The sequence below is a fragment of the Leopardus geoffroyi genome, chromosome C3 (genome assembly GCF_018350155.1).
Source record: "Leopardus geoffroyi isolate Oge1 chromosome C3, O.geoffroyi_Oge1_pat1.0, whole genome shotgun sequence".
NCBI classification, from domain to species: Eukaryota; Metazoa; Chordata; class Mammalia; order Carnivora; family Felidae; genus Leopardus; species Leopardus geoffroyi.
This window is the reverse complement of record NC_059338.1, coordinates 4,854,099-4,873,847: the sequence shown is the minus strand read 5'-3', so window position 1 is coordinate 4,873,847 and position 19,749 is coordinate 4,854,099. Positions and strand designations below refer to the sequence as shown.

Below are 19,749 nucleotides of genomic sequence, written 5' to 3'. Positions count from 1 at the left end.
CCCTTGGGTGACAGGCAGGTGGCCTCGGCCAGTGCCGTCTGATAGAAATACACTGCGAGCCACCTGTGAGAGCTCGCGTTTTCCAGTAGCCACACGAAAATAAGTAAAAAGAAACGGGGGCAAGTAATTCTAGCAGTGCGTTTTATTTCACCCAGTGTATCCAAAGTATCATCATTTCCACGTGGAACCAACGTGAACGTTATTAAGGGGATGGTTTACACCCTTCCTTTTGTAAGCCTTCGAGGTCCAGGGGGCACTTCACAATGACAGCGCATCGCATGTCGGACCCTCGATTTTCAAAGGGCCGCGGAAAACGTAGCCCAACCCAAACAGGAAAGGTGTATTGAGTAGAATGATCTCTGACGGCGCTTTAGCTTTTAACTCTACATCAGCTAGATACAATGGCGGATTCCGTTTATCGGTCTCTCACTAGCCATGTCTCAGGAGCCTGAGAACGAGGGACGGAAGCAGGGCGGCTGCCATATTGGCCAGCCATATTGGCCTTGGCCGCGGGCTCACTGCACACGCGCACACGCGGTCCCACACACACACAGCCACCCACTCAACAGCAACTGCCGTGTGTCCGCTCTGTGTCCGCGCGGGTCCCGGGGGAATAAAAGCGATGCCAGGATGGCCTTTGATCTCCAGGAGCTCAGGTGATCAAGGGGAAAGAAGGTAGAAAGACACCCAACATGAATACAGTGTTAGGGGATGTGTTGTATGGCCGGGGAGGGTACAGGATGTTTGGGATCACGGTTAATGCTCAACCGCATCTACCAGGACTTGTGTGTTGACGTTAATGGCAACAATAATAGAACCACTGCCAACAAAGCTCCCGCCACGACCCAAGGAGCCTCACTTGGTGCATAATATTCTTTCCTTGTGTCATTCTCACAATACTCTGCCAGGTGTGCATGACCAAGACTCTGCAGGGAAAGCTGAGCCTCAGACTGGTTATATACCGTCCAGCACAACACACAATGGAGTCAGAATTTGAAACGGGGCTCGTCAGTATCCAAGGGCAATGCCAACGTCTCTTATTCAGCATTCATGGAGCACCTACAGCCCACAAAGCGTTGTGTGAAACGCTGCAAGGGACGGAAAGGTGAGCAAAGCGTGTGAAGTCGTGGCAGATGAGCTGGCCGAACACGCCCGAGACCATCGCAGAGGCGGGCAGGGCGATGAGAGTGGGGTGGTATGGCACGTTTGCTTTTTTTTCCCTGTAAAAGTCGCGATAGAACGTCTTCGTGACAAGCGCACGCCGACGTAAAAAAAAACAAAATACACCAAGACACGGACGCACGGGCCTGTTTGGAACAAAATGAGGTACCGGCCAGTAAGAACTTCAGTACACCCGCTCACCTCTGCACGTAGGCGCTTTGAATGTGTTTGCCTGAGTAGGACAGGATTAGCCACGCCTAGATTGGGCGATTTTTATGCCTACTTCCCCTCTGAGCAATTTGGATCCTGGAACAGCTATACCACACATCACCATCAAAAAAGGTGCCCCTCTGTTGAGGGCCGGTAAGTCTACTCAATTTGCATGTCTCGATGAGGGTCACTTGACACGGTCCCAGTCCCTCCCTAAATAAGACGCGCTTCTTGGAGCACAGACGATTCTCCTCACGTCACCCAGGACGGCCCCCAGCCAGCCAGGCAGCCCCCAGCTCGGGGCTTCCGTTTCCAACACACCACTTCCTGTCCCAGGCTCTCCCTGTGCCGGGGATCCCCACCCCCCCCTGCTTGCGTCCCTTCCCTTACTCACTTGAGTGGGTACATCCGCAGGGCCATGTCCATGCCTGGAGTGTAGGAGAGAAAAACAGCCAGGAATGTCTCCTCCATGAGCCCAAATATTAGGATGTTGTTTCTGGGAAGAAAGGTCGAAGGGTGTGCCGAAGAAAGGGAGGGAGAGGTAGGGGAAGCCAGCGCCCTGCGTGCAGGTGTGAGGCGGTGGGGGCCCGGGGGGCGCTCACTTCATGCCCTGCTGGAAGATGGAGTTACGGCGGGTCTTGCAGATGATGAGGTCGGCCCACTGCACGACCACGATGCTGACAAAGAAGGCCGTGTGGCACGTGAACTCCACCACCTTCCGCTGCTCGTAGGTCTGGGGGCGGGCAGGGTGGGGAGGGGCACTGTCAGAAGGGGTCCGGGTGCACCTCAGGGCCCCTCCTGCCGCCCTGGACCCCAAGGCTGGGTCAGACCTTCAGCCCCTTCGGCTTTACGCCCTCTTGTCCCAGCCCTCTTGTTCGCGCTGGGTTGTGAGCTAGTTCACAGGCTGTCCTGACCCTCTGAGAACAACTCAAGGGCAAGCACCTGTCCCATCGACCTTCGAGCACCCTCCCGAGCTCAGTTCCGTGAGCGGCACGTGGTGAGGCTCGGGAATCCCCGCATTAGAACGAGAAGGGTCGTGTGAGGGGAGGCGGACCCCGAGAGCGGCGTCAGAGGAGACGGCTCAGAAAGGAAGGTGGGGCCAGAGGGCATCTGACCACAGAGGCGGGAATGCCCGAACGGGTGGCACCGGGGAGGAGGCGACCACACATCTCCAGTGGTTCTCTCTCGCACTCACACTTCCCGCGTAAGGAACGTAAATCTAGTGGGGAAGATAAACAGGCTGGCCGTGTCAGCCTCATCGTGGTTTATAAGAGAGGTCACTCGGGACCGTGAGAACACGGAAGAGGCGCATCCAAATTAGGCTGGAGGAGAAGCCCGTGTTGGAAGACGAAAACGGCATGTTTACAGCGAACTTGTAGAAGGAATCAAGAATTTGAAAATACGTAGGACTGAACGACAGCGGGATGCCACGTGCCGAACCTCAGGGGGTGTGGCCCAAGTGGTACCCGGCGGAAGAGATCGAGCCCTGAATGACCAGAAAACATCGGATGGAAACGACTGGAAGTTGATGAGCCAAGCGCTGCGCAGGTAACGCATCCAGCAGGCACGTTTGTGACGCCAGGTCGCGTGGCCACATCTTGCAGGCGGTCATCGACCAACACCCCGGGGCTCTGGGGCCGCTGGCAGATCTTGGCTCTGACTCACTGCCTAACACCGCTCCCGTCCTGGTTTCTGGGGATCCAAATATCTGTGTGGATGATCCTTCCACTGCCACGGTCTCAATGTCCGCCCCCCCCCCCCCATCATCTCCTTCTCCAGCGGTGTTTGCCTCCGCTCCCCACCTGGGCCCTTTGCTCCCTCAGGCAGACTCCAGATCCTGTCCTTCCCAACAGCTTGTTTCTCTGCGATTTCAATTTCAAGCATCTCTTCTGCTCTGACCACCACTACGTGAGGCTGCATCTTGGCCGCAGGGAGAAAGTACCAAGATATGAAACTAACAAAGGCTGCAGTTGAGGATTGAGGGGATGCTGACCATGATTTGGGGCCTCATTGGCCCGCCCCCGGAGCGATGTTGGTTGCTGGGAACACTGACATCTGATGGCCTCGTGGGGCTGAGCTAGGGGAAGCCAAGTGCGTTCAGTGGGCAGCTTTCCAACGACTGGGATTCTAGCACACTATCGGGAAACCTACAATTAGCGCTGGCTTAGAGGCATCATGGTGAAGGAGGAAGGTGTTAGACGAGAGTCAGCGTGGAGCTCCCGCCCAGCTCTTCTAGGGATGTGCTGTGGGACTTGGTGCAAGTCGGGGAATCCTTCCAGACTCTGCTTCCTCACTTACACAGGGATGATAATAGACTATGTGTCCTCCATCAACTTTGTGTCTTCTGTGGTCCTACGATGCTAGCAATAATTGGGGTCACATCTCCTACTGTCTTAGAAATTGGGACAGGAGTTGTTCACAGGTAGGAAAAAAGCACACTCACTAAAATTCTCAAACACCTCGTGTTGGGGTTCGTCCTGGGTTTTAGGGAAGCCTACTACAGAGAGGCATCCTCTGGGTTTAAAAGCTTAGAAAGGTGAGAAAGGGGGAGACAAAGCAAATAGGTTTTCAGACTTGAAATCATATTATTTGAGCTCCCGCAGAGGGAGGGAGAGAACAGAGAGAGAAGAGCCAGCCCTCATTTCTGGGCCAATGATGGCTAGAACCTGGAAGAACAGAAATCAGCCTCCAAAAGTTGATCTGAGGAGGAAGAACCCCAGGACCAAGGAAGCCAAAAGATGCAGGAAGGTAAGGACAGGTGACAGACAGCAGGAACAAATGGAAATGAAGCCATTACGCCAAGTCGTCACTTGAAGGACCTTTGCCGACGTGATCGGAGATTGGGGTCATGTAGGACTGGAGATGAGGCGTCACCTCCGTCTGTCTGGTGCCTCCCTTCTCCACTCTCATGGCCCACTCTCACTGGTCACTCTCTAGGGCCGACCCCCTGACGCACCCATTGCTGTCCGTAACTGTCCTCCAGGTCATTGAGGAATCTGTTTTCCCAGTTGAGACGGATGCCCAGCAGATCAAAAGGTCTGAAACCATTCTCGGCCAGGATCACGAAGTAGGTGAAGAAGCCAGCCAGAGCCTGGATCATCCCTGTGAATGGCAGAGTCACAGGACAGGGGAACCTGCTTCGGGGAAGCACCTCACAAGGCAGACCATGGAAGGGGTGGTGGCCGGGAGTGGCTCCTAGCTGGGTTGGTGTGTGTCTGAGCTTCTAACGCCGGAGATGCTGGCCATCAGTGACCCGATCCCATCATCTCTCTCGGACTTGTGTCCAAGCCCTGACGTTTGTCTTTGGGCTCTAACCCAGAGCCATCTTTGAGTCGTATAATCTTAAAACTGAAAGGACCTTGGAGGGGATTTATTCCCCCTTTCCACTGAGAGAGCGCTGGACTCCTCTTTCTCCACTTCCTCTCTCTCGTGCGGGCCCTCATCAGGTCCTGTGCTCCCGTCGAGCCTCTCCTGCCTGCCCCTTGCCTGTCCCTGAGTCAACACCTCTGTCCCCCAAGCCTGGCCACGGCGGTAGAGGATGTCAGGGTTAGCATACCGGCTGCGGAGCCGCGCACGGAGTCCCTGTGGACGTTGATTCTCACAACAATGATAAACTATTCGTCAGGGGGAAAACAGATTCTAACCTCACCCAGGGTCACACGGGCACTAAGTGGCGAAATCGGGACTCAGACCTAGCAGCTCCTGGGTCTAGCGGCTTCTACGTGTTTCTTCTTCGAGATGTCCCCTGTCCCCGGTCTCTTCCCTGTCCATCCCTCGCCTGCTCCCCTGGCAAGTCCAGAGCAAAGACTTCTGACGGCTCTCAAGTGTCCTTCGAGGCTGGCTCCAGGATTCACGCGACCTGTGCCTACAGCCTGATTGTCTACCGCTCCTTTCTCGGGAGCACGCGCTCCCCCAAAGCCGCCGATTCACTCTTCAACTGGCAGACATGTGCGTTTCCCCTCCCCTGACCCCCTCAGCTGATTGTACACCTGCCGTCTTCTAACAGCGGGTGCGGGTCTTGTTTCCTCCACAGGGTCCCCCTGACTGTCCTCCTGACTCGTGAGCCCCCTGCTCTGTTCTCCTGTCGCGTGTCCCATTCATGTTCGTTGTTGGGCACTTGGAAAGGTGCTCTCGTTTGATGTACGTGTGTTCCTTCTCGGCTAGACTCTGAAGTCAAGGGCAGATCAGAGCTCAGTGGCTCTGTGTGTTCCCAGGGCCCAGCATGGTCTGTTGTCATGAAAGTATCTCCCTGACTTCCACATGGAGCCGACTCCAAGGCCCGGCAGGTGCAACCGCTCCCCACACCCCCAGCCCCCCATTCCTCTGGCCGCACCAATCTGTCCGTAGGCCATGCCAATGAGACGGTCGTTCACCAGGTTATCAGTCTTTGGATTCCGCGGGGCCCTCTTCATGATGTCACTTTCAGCTGACTCGTAAGCCAAGGAGATGGCCGGGACCTGGAGGGTGGGAGAGACAAAGGACGCAAAGTTCAGGAGGAAACTCACAAGTCACTTGAGCGAGCTCTGTCCCTCACCCTGAACACGGACTTTTCCTGCCCCCAGACCCTCTCCCGGGAGCTCCTCGAGCCGGGTTCCAGGCTGAGCCTCACCAGGTCTGTGCCCAGGTCGATGCAGAGGATGGTGATGGTGCCCAGAGGCAGGGGGATGCTGAGGATGATGAAGAGCAGGAAGGGGGTGATCTCGGGGATGTTGCTGGTCAGGGTGTATGCGATGGATTTCTTCAGGTTGTCAAAGATGAGGCGGCCTGTGGGAGGTGGTGAGGGCGTCAGGGAGACGGGAGGGCCCCCTCCCCGGCCCAGGCGCTCGAAGCATGGTGGCCCAGAGAGGGGGAATGTGTGTTGGAGGGGAGCCGAGGCGGCATGCGGGTGCCTGGGGCCCTGCGTCGGCTCTGCGTTGGGGTCCAGAGGCCTGGGAAGCCAGCGCCGGCTTAGCGTCCCCGACGCCACCCCAGCCCGCGTGGCCCCTCACCCTCCTCCACGCCCGTGACGATGGAGGCGAAGTTGTCGTCCAGCAGGATCATGTCGGCGGCCTGCTTCGACACGTCGGAGCCCGAGATGCCCATGGCGATGCCGATGTCAGCCTTCTTCAGCGCGGGGGAGTCGTTCACGCCGTCCCCCGTCACCGCCACGATGGCCCCCTGGGCGAAGCACAGAGGGACTGAACTCACCACTGTGACCCATCGGGACCCGTCCCAAAGCTCACTCTGCTCCCACCATCCCTTGTCTCTGAAGGTCCTCGTGCCCGGCCCTTCCCTCTCGGGCTCTTCCTGAGACGTTAAAACTCTCGGGGGCCTCAACTGGCAGCCGTCTCAGGGCTCAAGACAGGGTGCTCTCGGGAGTCTCCTCCCCGCCCGAGGAGGTTTGGGGCTGGGCTGGGCGGGGCCCCCCCGAGGCGCCCCCGTCGTCCTCACCTGCCTCTGACAGCCCTCCACGATGATGAGTTTCTGTTGCGGGGACGTCCGCGCGAACACGATCTCCGTGTGGTCCCTGAGGATCTCGTCCAGCTGCTCCGACGTCATGTCCTTCAGGTCCGAGCCGTGCACCACGATGGCCTTGGCTTCCCTGAGGGAACGGGTTCCAGAAGCCGGTTCAGAGGGCTCAGAGCTCGCGTGTCCCCGGCCACCCGCTGTCCCCACGTGGACACACCGCACCCTTGCCTGCTTCCCGCCTGCCCCTCCCTTTGCTCTGCGTCCTTCTGCAAACTCACTGATGTGGTCGTGTAGCCATTTCTCTATCATGTTTTACTTTGCCGTCAGTAAACCCCATACGTCCTATCTACCTACCGCACGAGGCTTCAAGAACCTTAGTGAGTGGGGATCCGGGTGGGGCAGACCGAGGATGGAGGGGACAAACGGCAGATCTGAGTTCTTTAGGGGTCCCACCTGGGGTCGGTGCTGCTGCAGACGGGGACCTTGAGCTGGGCGGCCACGTTGTCTATTGTTCCAGCGCTTTCAGAGATGATGCCCACCCCTTTGGCTATGGCCTTGGCTGTAATGGGATGATCCCCTGTTACCATAATCACCTGGGTTGGGAAGGGAGGAAAGAGGAGAAGAATCATCTTCAGGGAGTCCTGGATCCTTTGCCTTTCTCCCCACAACCCAATGGACCACTGCCTTTATTCCACAGGGGAGTTAGCAGCTCATCCCCGAGACCTTGTGCTGCCGTGGCTTCGCCCCCTGGGACTGGGTCAGGACCACCAGACCATAAAACATAGAACGGTTTGGGCTCTAGGTTTCCCAGGAATAAACTGGGAATTTGGGCACATTACTATATTCAGAATTTCATTGAATTTGCTCCAGAAGCTGGTCGGCTTCTTCAAGCTCAGAAGACAAACACCTACACAGAGAACAAATGGTAACAAAGGAACGTCTGGAATCATCCGTCTGCCCTAGCAAAATACCATCTAGGCCCAGGTGTGTGCTCTCCTCGCTTTTTCTCTCGCTCCCTCTTCCTTCGCCTCCCCTGGGGTCCAGCCCTTGGCGGGTGCCTGGTACCAGCCCCAGCCCTGTATCCTTGCTCCCCAGAGCTCTGGCGCCTGTGCTCCGAGCTGCCTGGCATTCTGTTCCTTCTGTATGTCAGCACTTAGCCTCCTCCCCGTGGGGAGCGCCCACCTCCCCGCGTGCCACCGTGAGCTCTGCAAGGGAGGGCCGTGTCCGTGACCCCTTGTGAAGTTTGGCCCTGGCGCAAAGCCTGGCACACAGCCCTCGTTCCACAAACAGCCATCAGAGAAGGGAGAAAGAATGACCGCGTCCGGGGAACCACGGCTCCTGGCTCCCGGGTGCCCTCCAGGCGCATGATTTTCCAGGCGCCGATGGAAGGAGAAGGCAACTCCGTGGCTGTGACGGAACCATGCAGCCTCGACGAGTGGCAAATGTAATGGGGTCCTTGCAGGCTTTTAAATCACATTAGTTCCAAAGGCCTGAGCACAGGGCTCTACCTGGGGAAGTATGGGCCCTGCCGTCATTTCCTTGTAAGAACTTGGCTGCCCTGGGACCGCCATCCGATCCCTGTCAGCCGCCGCGTTAACATCGATCCGCTCTGCATCAGCGCCGTTTTGGAATCGACCCTGAAAGGGTCCACCCTTCGGGGCAACCCCCTGTACGTCTCACATTTCGTCCTCCTTGGAGGATGGTGTCACATGTATGGCTTTCACTTCCCTACAGGGAAAGGGGATGACTCAAAATTTCTCACCAAGTTGGCCAAAGTCCTGGCAGCTTAGGGTCCAGAAGAAGTGATAACGAGTGATGACGAGAACTGCACATCTGTGCCCGGAACACGGGCTGGCCCGGAAGGCAGCAAGGCCTCAGCCTCCGACTGCTGCGGGCTCGCCTGCTTCGGGCTCTGACGACACCCAGGCTCGGTCAGCCCCTTGTCCCCCCGTTCGGTCCCCCCTGCCTGCAGGTGCATTTGTGACCCTCTTCTTCTTGCTAAAGGGACCCACAGATCCCCAGATGCATTTCACACCTGCAGCGTGATTCCCCACTCCGACGGCCGCCTCAAAGCCCAGGAAACTCCAATGGGCCCTTCTCCACGTGCCTCCCATCGCATGGTGCGGGAGCTCAGAGAGCCAGAGGGAGGGAGCTCGGGTCGGTGTGGCCATCCTCCGCAGATGTGCTGCAGTGAGGCTGTCGCTACAGAGAACTGTCCCACGCGAGCAGTGTGTAGTCACCAGGGAATTCACTCAAACTCGTTCCTACATCCAACCCTTGGTTCTCAGAAACCAATCCTTGAACTTGGCATGGCCCAGCTGCCCTCTGACAAACTGCCCTCTGACAAAAGATAAAGCCAGCTCTGCAGAGAGCATCTCGTTCTCCCTAAAGACCTCCAGTGCTACACTCCTCCGTCTAACTGCTCTCCCTCCACGTCTGGGATCGGAATATCAGGTAGGAGCGGGAAAGGTGCCAATCTCTAATCTCCCAGGATGGAGGTGAGTCTTAGAATTTGGCGTGGAAGTGGGGTACAGAACGTCTCAGGACTAGAGAAACTCTGTAGCTCCACCCCGAAGCCCGAGCACCCCCTGGCCAGGGAACAATCCCCACCTCTGGGGGTGCCCGGCGACTGTGCCTCACTCTCCGACCGATTCGCTTTGGTGTCCAGCTTTTGCACCCCCGGACGTGTACCTGTTAGCACGGCTGTTCACCCTGCGTCAGGCCGAGGGCCCAGCTCTCATGACCTCATTCTCGCCGTCGCCCGCTCCAGCCCCCAGCCCATCCCGGCGGCACATTGACCTGACCCCTTCTAGCACTCTGCTACCTCTACTGTGGCCTGCGGACCCGCATCATCTGGGAGCTTGTCACCAGTGCAGAATCTCAGGGTGACTTAGACCTGCTGAATCAACACCTGCGTTCCAGAAAAAGCCCCAGATGAGTCACACGTGCAACCGTGTCCTAGGATGCCGGTCCTCAAACTGACCTGCCTAAGGAAATCTCTATGAATGTTTTAAAAAATGCAGATGCCTGGGCCCCACCCTGAGAGTTTCCAATGTAATGGGTCTGGGGTATGGCCTAGGCATCAGATTTTTTTTTGAAGTTTATTTATTTCTTTATTTAAGTAACCTCTATACCCAACGTGGGGCTTGAACTCACAACCCCAAGATCAACGGTCACATGTGCCACCGACTGAGCCCGCCAGGCGCCCCCAGCCATCAGATTTTTAAAGCTCCCCTGATGATTCTCACGGTCAACGCAAGACAGGGTTCTAACGACAGAAGAAACTTCCCGTTTACTACTAGGTCGTCTCTTACGACTAAACATCACGAGCTCAAGGAAACCGAAATCAATTCAGGTAAACCAAGATGGCGGAGAACCCGTTCCATGCAAAGCTTTCTACCCTGGTGCCGTGTCGTGACGGGTCGGCGACTCCTGGGACCGTCAGAGGTTTACCTTAATCCCCGCGCTGCGACACTTGCCCACGGCGTCGGGCACGGCGGCCCGGGGAGGGTCAATCATGGAGATGAGCCCCACAAAGCAAAGGTCCTCCATGGGGAAATTGATCTCATCCGTGTCAAACTTGAATCCCTTGGAGAAAGCGGTGGGCAGATTCAAGAAACAGAAGCCTGGAGAGACAGAGGGAACGGAAGTCCTTCAGCTGCCGACGTCTCCGTCCCGCTCACCCCAGCGCCTTCAGCTCTGCGCCCCCCGAGCCACGACAGGTGGTGCCAGTGCTTCCAGGCTTCTCCCCCGGCCCCTCACCGAGCACGCGCTCCCCCAGGCCTCCCAGCTCCAGATAGGCGTCCTGGAACTTGCTCTCCATCTTCTCGTCTATGGGGTACTCCTCTCCGTTCAGGAGGTACGTGGAGCAAAACTCCAGGATCCTCTCGGGGGCCCCCTTCATCATCAGCACGTGGGGCTGGGAGCTCTCCTCCTGCAGGTGGATGGACATCTGGGGAGGAGAAAAGAGTCCCGTTCCACACCCTCCCCCTTCCCACCTCCTCGGTCCCCAAACCCCGGCGCAGCCGCTCCCTCCGGGCAGCTCCGACTCAGGGCCGAGCCCACCCCGTCGTCCTCGCCGGGAATCCCGCCTAGAACAAATCTGTTATCTTCTCCGCCACTGGGGGTTGAGAGCTGGACCAGGACTCTCCCTGTCTCTGCTTCCTCTCTGCCTGGAAAGCAGAAGGTTGAGCTGGGCAGAGGCAGCAGAGTGGACAGGAGAGAAAACGCAGGGTCCGCGGGCCTGGGTCGCAGGGCCGGCAGGAATGCTTTAGGACCTCGGGTCGGTCCCTTTAACCTTCCTAAACCTTAGTCCCTCTGATGAAAAGCAAAAGATTCTGTGTTGCCGACTTCATCGGGTTTTTAGGAGGGACCCCACAGTCACAAATGAGCGTGGGACTTTTGACTCCCCTAAAACTTAGCTGCTAATACGGCCTGCTGTTGACCCAGAACCTTACCAATAGCATAAACAGTCGACTGGCGCATATGCTACATGTTACGTGTACGATATACCGTATTCCCACTGAAAAGTGAGCGTGAGAAAAGCCAGCGCTGTTACGACGATCACAAGAGAAAACGCACGGGCAGTACCGTGCTGTGTTTGTCGGAAAACCGGCCGTTGTTGAAGTGGACCCCCGCGGTTCACACCTGCTGTTTGAGGGTCAGATTGTTTGTTTTCCTCTTTCTAAGTTTATTTATTTATTTTGGGACAGAGAGAGAGCACAAGCCGGGGAGGGGCAGGGAGAAGGAGAGACAGAATCCCGAGCAGAATCTGCACCATCGGGGCTGAGCCCCATGCGGGGCTCGAGCTCACAAACTGAGGGGTCATGACCTGCCCGAACTGACGTCAGGAGTCAGATGCTTAACCGGCTGCGCCACCCAGGCGCCCCCGAGGGTCAGATCATTTGTACAAAGTACTTTGAAAATCACGGAGCATCATCCAGAGGTAGGTCGGTCATTGTCATGCCCTTGCCCCTCTCCCAGTAGCGTGAGAAGTCCCAGGGGCTAATGGAAATTTGGGGTCGGGGTCAGTGCGGTGTGCTGGGGACAGGGGAGGGCATATTCAAGAGTGACTGAGGAGACCACACTCAGGGAGGAGAGAGAAATTAGATGCATTTCGGTTTTGCGTCTTCTCTTGATCTCTGATCTGGGAGCGGGAACTATGGTGACGTTCCTCTTAGGAGCCAGGAAGTCCCTATTCGTAGCCTGTCTGGTCACAAAAGCAGCACCTGGAAATGAGCAGGTGCAGAGGAGGCCGGATTGCACCGTCCAGAGGAGAAGCGGTGGGAAGCCTGTGTGTAAAATGCCGTTAAAACCATCCCATTAGAGGCGCCTGGGTGGCGCAGTCGGTTAGGCGTCCGACTTCAGCCAGGTCACGATCTCGCGGCCCGTGAGTTCGAGCCCCGCGTCGGGCTCTGGGCTGATGGCTCGGAGCCTGGAGCCTGTTTCCGATTCTGTGTCTCCCTCTCTCTCTGCCCCTCCCCCGTTCATGCTCTGTCTCTCTCTGTCCCAAAAATAAATAAACGTTGAAAAAAAAAATTAAAAAAAAAAAACAAACCATCCCATTAGAGGGGCGCCTGGGTGGCTCAGTGGGTTGAGCGACCGCCTTTGGCTCGGGTCATGATCTCCTGGTTCGTGGGTTCAAGCCCCCCGTCGGGCTTGCTGTCAGCGCCCCGCCCCCGGCCCTCCTCTGCTTGTGCTCTCTTTCTCTCTCTCAAAAATAAACATTAAAAAAATAAATAAATAAAAATACAACCGACTTATTCAAAGGCCCATCCCATTAGAAACTTTCAAATATTTCTTACCACTTTCAGTTGTAGTCAAAGTATGCCTAAGCAGTTAAGAGGAAAAAACCTTAGCTTGTCTAAACAGAAAGCTGTAATCGGTTTAAAAAGCTTGGTTTTCTGAAGGCTTAATACGCATTTGTTCGCTATTTATGGGGATTATCGGAGGTGATGGCGTGACCTACTTATGAGTTAGCCCGTTGGTCATGGGAAAATCGCATCTTGATAGAAAATGGCAGATCAGAAGGTGGAAGCAGTCTGGAAATATCAGAACCGAGACGCTCCTTTCCTTTTAGTCCGAGAGCGAGGAAGAGACCACGCCCCGCAAGCGACGAGCGGGCCGAGGACGGCCGCGCTCAGAGCTGGAGTCAGGCCACCACCAGTTAGGGCGTTTGCTCGGCCGGCTGGGCGCCCCTGGCATGGGAACCACCGAGGAAGGTTGTGCCGTTGGCACGTGATAGCTCAGGAAAGGCGCTAACCTGGTCGTTTTGGGGGAAGTCGCTATTTTGTGGGACGTCCCAACGGATGTCGTGGGCATATTTGGCTTTTATTTTGACTCGTGCGGCGGAAGGGGCATCCACCTCTTGGCCGTCACAGGCTTTCATCCGGCCCTGCCAGGCACACACCCCTCGTCTGGGTTGTGAGGCCACCAAACGTCAGATAAAAGTAGAAATAAGTTCGCAGTTTGGGCTCAGGAGACCTATCTTGTTACACTGACTGACAGCCAGCGGAGACACAAAACTCTGGATCTCTTTCTTGACCGCTTACGTGCTTGATGTTCAACGTGAGAAGACGGGGAATTGGGTTTTTAAAAACTCCAAACCCCATATAGCTTTTGTTATTATTATTATTATTATTATTTTAGTTACAATTTTTTTCCGCTTTGTGAGGAAAACTTTTAGGATCTGCACTCCCAGTAACTTCCAAATACCACCCTTGCTGAGTCTGCCTGGCGTCCTCGCGCACAGGCCTGAGACGAAATAGGGCACCACCGGGGAGCGCCTTGCAAACCCAGCCTCATCCCGCGGTGGTAAGCCTGGCGGGAGCCACAGAGATGCCTCCGACAGCTGCACGAGGCTGGACCCCGATTGTCACCCGGCGGCTTTCGCTACCTATGGGACACTTCCGACTTGCTCTTTTCGCAAGCGACTGGGAGACTCCTGCTCTGCGTGGGACCCAGCGCATTTCCTCTACCTGTTTGTCACTTTCTCTTGCGGTGAGCGTCTCCTTTTTTTAAATTTTTATTTATTTTTATGTTTATATTTTTTGAGAGAGAGAGAAAGAGAGAGAAAGAGCAAGGCGGGGAGGGGCAGAGAGAGAGGGAGAGAGAGAATCCCAAGCAGGCTATGTGCAGTCAACGCAGAGCCCGACGGGGGGCTCGAACTCACGAACCCCGAGATCACGGCCTGGGCTGAAGCCAAGAGTCGGACGCTCAACCGACTGAGCCACGCAGGTGCCCCCAGCCTTCCTCTTAATGAGGATGCTGGTTATCTATCCACCGTCTTCATTCTACTGTTCAGAGATTAGGTTGAAGGCGAAGGCATTCTCCAAACGACCAGCCCACCCCCACCACCATTCTGCCTTCGCGGGTTCTGTACCTGGTACTTGCTGGTGGAATTAAAGGGAATCTCGGCCACCTTGGGGTTTTTCTCTCTCATCTCCTTCACGGAGCCGTACGAATGCTCGATGAACTTGAGGAGGGCCGACTCAGAAGCATCGCCTGTTGTGGCTCGCTGCCGAGACGGGGTGTGTTCGCTAAGCCCGGGGGGTACGGCACAGGGACGGGGGGGGGCGTGATGGGGAGGACCTGGGGGGGCAGCACTGAAGAGAGGTGTCTGGGGAGGGCGTGGGGGGGACGCCCCAGACACCGAGGCATCCCCTCCCCCCGCAGGCCCCGTACCTTGACGATGGGAAGGGTCTCCTGGTTAGCCTTAAAGTCAGCTCGGTTGCAGAGGCCGGCGATTCGGGCCAGGACGAACCAGGTAGCTGAGCCCTTGGCAAACGTTTTCCCTGGGGAGGAAGGGGGGGAGGAAGGAGAGGCTCATGAGTAGGGGGCAGGGGGCAGGGCAGTGCCAAGCGGGGACATAGCCCCATCCTGCTGTGTGCCCCACTGCTTGGCACCTCCGCACCTTTCCTCCGCGCCTCCCTTCTCTGCACGCGGGGCCCAGCCGTCTTCCCCGCGTCAGCTTCCGCAGCCCACTCGCCACCCCCAGCCCCGCACCCTCGGCCCACCGGTGCCACCAGTCACCAGTCTGCTCTTCGCTGGTGTCCGCCTCGTAGATGGTCTCATCGAACCACATGTGGGCGACGGTCATGCGGTTCTGGGTGAGGGTCCCCGTCTTGTCGGAGCAGATGGTGGACGTGGAGCCCAGCGTCTCCACCGCCTCCAGGTTCTTCACCAGGCAGTTCTTGCGCGCCATGCGCTTGGCGGTCAGGGTCAGACACACCTAAGGCCGCGAAGAGGGCAGACGATCAACGGAGACAAGAGATCGGCCACTCACACCACGGTGTGCTTGGGAAATCTGGTAGCTGGTATTGCTATTGTCACTCTTTGTACTCATTTCCCTTTCGTTCCCACCCAGTCCTTAGGAGTCCCATCTGGGGCCGTGGTAAAGGAAATCAGGGAAGGGATTTTGTTCGCGCGTTACGGCGGCGCTTTGGAAAAAGAGAGTCGTCCTCTACCAGGGTAACGTAGAGCATGGCCTGATCCCTGGGATATTCTGCTCCCCCAGGATCCTTTCGTCTCTTCTATTCAGCAGGCCCTGCTCCAAATCGAGTTCAGGCCCCCCCTGTCTCTCTCAAGTCCGGTCTCCCCGGGGACCACGTCGGTAGCTAACGGTTCACTGGGGTATAAGATGCTGTGTGTGCGGGGCAGGGGGGTGGGGGTTGGACCAATAGTTATAAAAAAAGAACACGGAGCGAATCATGAAACTGAGAAGGAATATTGCAGACTTGAGAAGTCATTCAAATCCGATTTTTGTGGACATTAATTATACGGACCACAAATTCAATGAAAGTCAGGTATGCGGCAAGGTTGTTTGAAAAACGAATAGGTTCTTAGGCCATGGCTACAACAGTACAGAATTCTAATCGTGGGGTTATGATCTATTCACATCTCATCACTGGTCCTGAGGTTTTGTGCTAACCAACCACACCCTGGGTTATTATTCTCATTTCTACTTTAAGAAGGATATCGGTAAACTAGGGCATACCCCAAACGGGTGACCAGCAAGCCGGGGGCCTGAAGGCCATGTGACGTGAAGGACGGCTAAGGGAAAAGGGATTATTTTTTATCTCCCACCGGAGATTTTGAGGAGGACACGATGGGTACCATCAGTCGAAAGCAGAGTTTGTAGAAGGGAGAGAGAATTGACTTGTTTTGTGTGTCTCCAGATGGGAAAACTGGGACCAAACAGGAAAACCTGTTTCTGCTCAACACAATGAAATCTAGTGATGAAATGAGCAGAGAGCAGATGGGGCGGGCTTCCCAGGACCAGAAATCATCCTCAGCATCTCCCACGAATTGTACACCGGATATTCAGCATCGGCCGAAAGGCTGGATTTCTCTGGGCTTTGAAGTCCTTTCCGGTAAGATTCTATATTCCAAGTCAATCTTCCTCTAGAAAACCCGATGATTCCATTGAGGCCTGGCGAGGTTCAGTGATTTGGCCAAGTTCACCCGCCGGTACACCCAGGACTGGAACTCACTGCCGACGACTGAGAATCTAATGCTCTCTGCACCGCAACTCACGGAGAAAACAGAGAAGGTGCCAGAAAATGCGGGTGGGGGAAGTCAGTGCCTTTGGGGAGCAAAGCGGGTGGTAACGGTACACACATCAGGGGTAGCCTGCCCTCGAGAGGTTCAACAGCAAGAGAGATTTCTTGTGTTTTCTAGTGATTTCCACCCCTGGGGTGGTTTGTCTGTGTAGACGGCCACCCTCCACCTTGGCTACTCACAGTGACGGTGGCCAGCAGCCCCTCGGGCACATTGGCCACAATGATGCCGATGAGAAAAATGACAGCCTCCAGCCAGCCGTAGCCCAAGCTGAGCGAGAGCCCGAAGAAAGAGACGCCAAGGAAGACGGCCACCGCCGTGATCAGATGGATGAAGTGTTCGATCTCCACAGCGATGGGGGTCTTGCCCATCTCCAGGCCTGACGTCAGGGAGGCGATGCGGCCCATCACTGTGGAGTCTCCCGTTGCTATCACAACGCCCCGGGCTGTTCCTGCAGAGGAACAGGGAAGTCTGGGGTGGGAAAGTGGCCGCCCTTGGTTCCTGCAAGGACACAGCTGTCAGGAGCAAGGTGCACGCTCAAGAGCCTCCTGGAGGCCGTCGTGTTGTATTCTCCTCACATTTAGTTGACACAAGCAAAGGGTCTCCTCGCCCGAAAAATCTCTGATTTCACAGTCCTCCCATTTCATTGCCTTATTGCCTTCCCCGTCAAGAGGGTCTTTGTTGGGGCGCCTGGGTGGCTCAGTCGGTTGAGCGTCCGACTTCGGCTCAGGTCACGATCTCACGGCTCGTGGGTTCGAGCCCCGCGTCGGGCTCTGGGCTGACGGCTCAGAGCCTGGAGCCTGCTTCAGTATCTGTGTTCCCCTCTCTCTCTGCCCCTAACCCACTCGCATCCTGTCTCTGTCTCTCTCAAAAATAAACAAACATTAAAAATAAAAGGTCTTTGTTCCACTGATTCTGAGTATCTTCTATTGCCTGTCTCTTATTTTTCCCTCAGCAGCTGCAAAGTTTCTAGATCCGCAGGAATGGTGGCCGCCCTTCTGTTAGAGCCCTACCTTCCAACATCGGCCTCTCCCCTGAACTAGTGGGTCCTCCGTCGGTGGCATTTTGCCCCCAGGAGCCGGTGGGCGAGGTCTGGAGGAGGCACCTTGGCTGTCACATCTGGGGTGGGAGAGGTCACTGCGCGAGGGCGTGGATGCTGCCACATCCTGCAATTGACGGGAGAGCCCCTCTGTCCCCCTACCACGAAGAATTATCCTGCCCCAGTGGCCCCAGTGTGGAGTTCCAGAAACGGCTCCGCTGAGCCCCTCCCTGCTCTGCTGGCTGGAGCCAGCCTGACCCCTGCTGGGGAGGAGCCGTCATAACAGCCGGGCTTCTGGGCTTTCGCTCCGCGGACCCTCCCCCGGCCTCAGAAGGGGGACCTGGACGTCACGCTTGGCTCCCCACCCGTGGGATGCGGGCCCCTCACCTACGTGGCTCGAAACGAGGGGCCCGTTCGTGGCTCAAAACGGTTTTTTCCTACTTTACCAGAATGGCTGGAATCCCTGCCACTACAGTCACCGAATCACCCAGAAAGAGCTGCGTATTCTAGAAATAGCACCTGTTTTCTAACCAGCAGGGCTCCGGCCGGAAGTTCAGTTTTGCAGCGTGGTCGCTGCCCGGCCCGAGAGTTAGCTCCTTACCCTCTCTGAGACCCAGGTGTGCTCAGCCTGCAAGTGGGCCGAGAGCATCTACAAAGCGGCGAGGATGAGAGGTGACGAAACAGCTTGGAACAGAATCGGGCATATAGGACGCACCCAGATACTCGCTTCTGTCTTTTCTTCATCTGGACGAATTTGGCCTTAAGAAGGACCGACAGAGACTCATACGCGTGACTCAGGAGGGGTGGCTCGACTCTGACGGCTCCCGCAAACACCGTGGCTCAGAGCGGCTGGTCCATTTCCAAGGTCCCCTTCAGCTGAGTGGGCCTGAGAGTAGGGTCCCACCCTGAGGGCTGCGGGCGGGGCCGGGGTGCCGGGGAAGACCGGCTGCGTCCGGGGCTCTCTGCACACGGGCTCCACACGGGCGGGAGTAGGTGGCGTTCACCGAGCCTTGTCAAAGCAGACACTCAGATGACGGAGGGGGACCGAGAGGGCTTTGTGTTTGAGGGCAGGGTAGCTTGGTGCTACCCACATCTATTTTGTGCCAGGGTTTGGTCTGATTCGCCTTTTGCACGCCTTCCCTCGTGGGTTTGTCCATCCGCAGAGGCGGGATTTAGTGCCGAATCTCACGTGTCTGGAGACAGGATGGGTTGATGCGAAGCTGGGGAAGGTTGAGCCCACGGGCAAGCCTCCTGTATCCCAGGCCAGACTGACCCCTCCGGACCCTGCACGTCGCCAGGGAGACAGCTCGGGCCCCGTGGAGATGCGTGAGAACCCAGAGTCAGACGTCCATACCTGCAGCCCTGTCAGGACCGTGGCCATGAACGTCGGGAGGTGAGGATCTGGGATCAAGGTTGAAGGTAGGCTACTAGTTTGCAAACCGCATGGACATCCCTCAGCTGCACAGTCAAGAGCTCCTGGGGCCTAGCTTCACCCTCTCGGCCACATCTTGGGTTCCGGTGTCTCCTCCGTTCCGGCTCCCTCATCTGAGGCATACGCTTTGCTGATGAAAAAACCCACTTTGGGAAGACAAATCTGAGCAAAAGCTTTTCCTGAATTTTAATAATTGAAATCCAGTGTTTTTGGAGGAAGCTTGCTCGCCTGGCTCTTTCTGTGCGATCAAAATTTAAAAACGGTTCGATGTCGATTTTATTTTCTGGTGGGATCCTTAGTTATTTCGTTTTATAATTACTCTCATCTGTTATAGTATTTTCTCTTTTTAAATTTAAATTAAATTAAATTAAAAATAGTTGTTTTAAGTTATTTAAGAGAGACACAGACGGCATGAGTAGGGTAGGGGCAGAGAGAGAGAGGGAGACAGAGAATCCCAAGCAGGCTCCACACTGTCAGCGCAGAGTCCGATGTGGGCTTCGAACTCACCAAACTGTGAGATCATGACCTGAGCCGAAATCGAAATCAAGAGTCAGATGCTTAACTTGCTGAGCCACCCAGGTGCCCCTTATTTTATTTATTTCATTTTGCTTTATCTTATCTTATCTTAGTTGGCTCCAGGCCCCTTGTGGGACTTGAACTCACAACCCAAAGATTAAGAGCTGCGTGTTCCACTGACTGAGCCAGCCAGATGCCCCCAAAATATTTTTGCATTAAATAATTTCATTAACAGAGAGATCGGTAGACGGCTTTGTCCCAGAGAAGGGTCTACGGAAAGAGCATGGGCTTTGGGAGACAGACCTGCAGGAGAATCCTTGATTTTCCTCTTTCCTATCGACTTCTGCTCTTGGAGACTGCATTTAACTTCTCTGAGCTTCTCAGG

The 19,749-nt window shown here is 56.0% G+C and overlaps 1 protein-coding gene across 4 annotated transcripts in view; it reads right to left on the bottom strand.

Annotated features, from left to right (window-relative positions):
* Positions 1-19,749, bottom strand: part of ATP1A4 (ATPase Na+/K+ transporting subunit alpha 4) — a 29,768-nt gene that overhangs the window by 915 nt on the left and 9,104 nt on the right. For 3 of the 4 annotated variants that reach the window (XM_045455105.1, XM_045455104.1, XM_045455106.1), the window contains exons 8-21: positions 16,560-16,828; positions 14,851-15,049; positions 14,503-14,612; positions 14,201-14,335; positions 10,582-10,771; positions 10,273-10,445; positions 7,273-7,412; positions 6,802-6,952; positions 6,360-6,528; positions 5,981-6,135; positions 5,705-5,828; positions 4,328-4,473; positions 1,974-2,104; positions 1,766-1,867 (exon numbers count right to left, since the gene is read on the bottom strand). In XM_045455105.1, coding sequence (XP_045311061.1) covers positions 1,766-1,867; positions 1,974-2,104; positions 4,328-4,473; positions 5,705-5,828; positions 5,981-6,135; positions 6,360-6,528; positions 6,802-6,952; positions 7,273-7,412; positions 10,273-10,445; positions 10,582-10,771; positions 14,201-14,335; positions 14,503-14,612; positions 14,851-15,049; positions 16,560-16,828 — 2,194 coding nt within the window. The remainder of the gene's footprint in view (positions 1-1,765; positions 1,868-1,973; positions 2,105-4,327; positions 4,474-5,704; positions 5,829-5,980; positions 6,136-6,359; positions 6,529-6,801; positions 6,953-7,272; positions 7,413-10,272; positions 10,446-10,581; positions 10,772-14,200; positions 14,336-14,502; positions 14,613-14,850; positions 15,050-16,559; positions 16,829-19,749) is intronic. The other variant, XM_045455107.1, reaches the window with a different exon arrangement.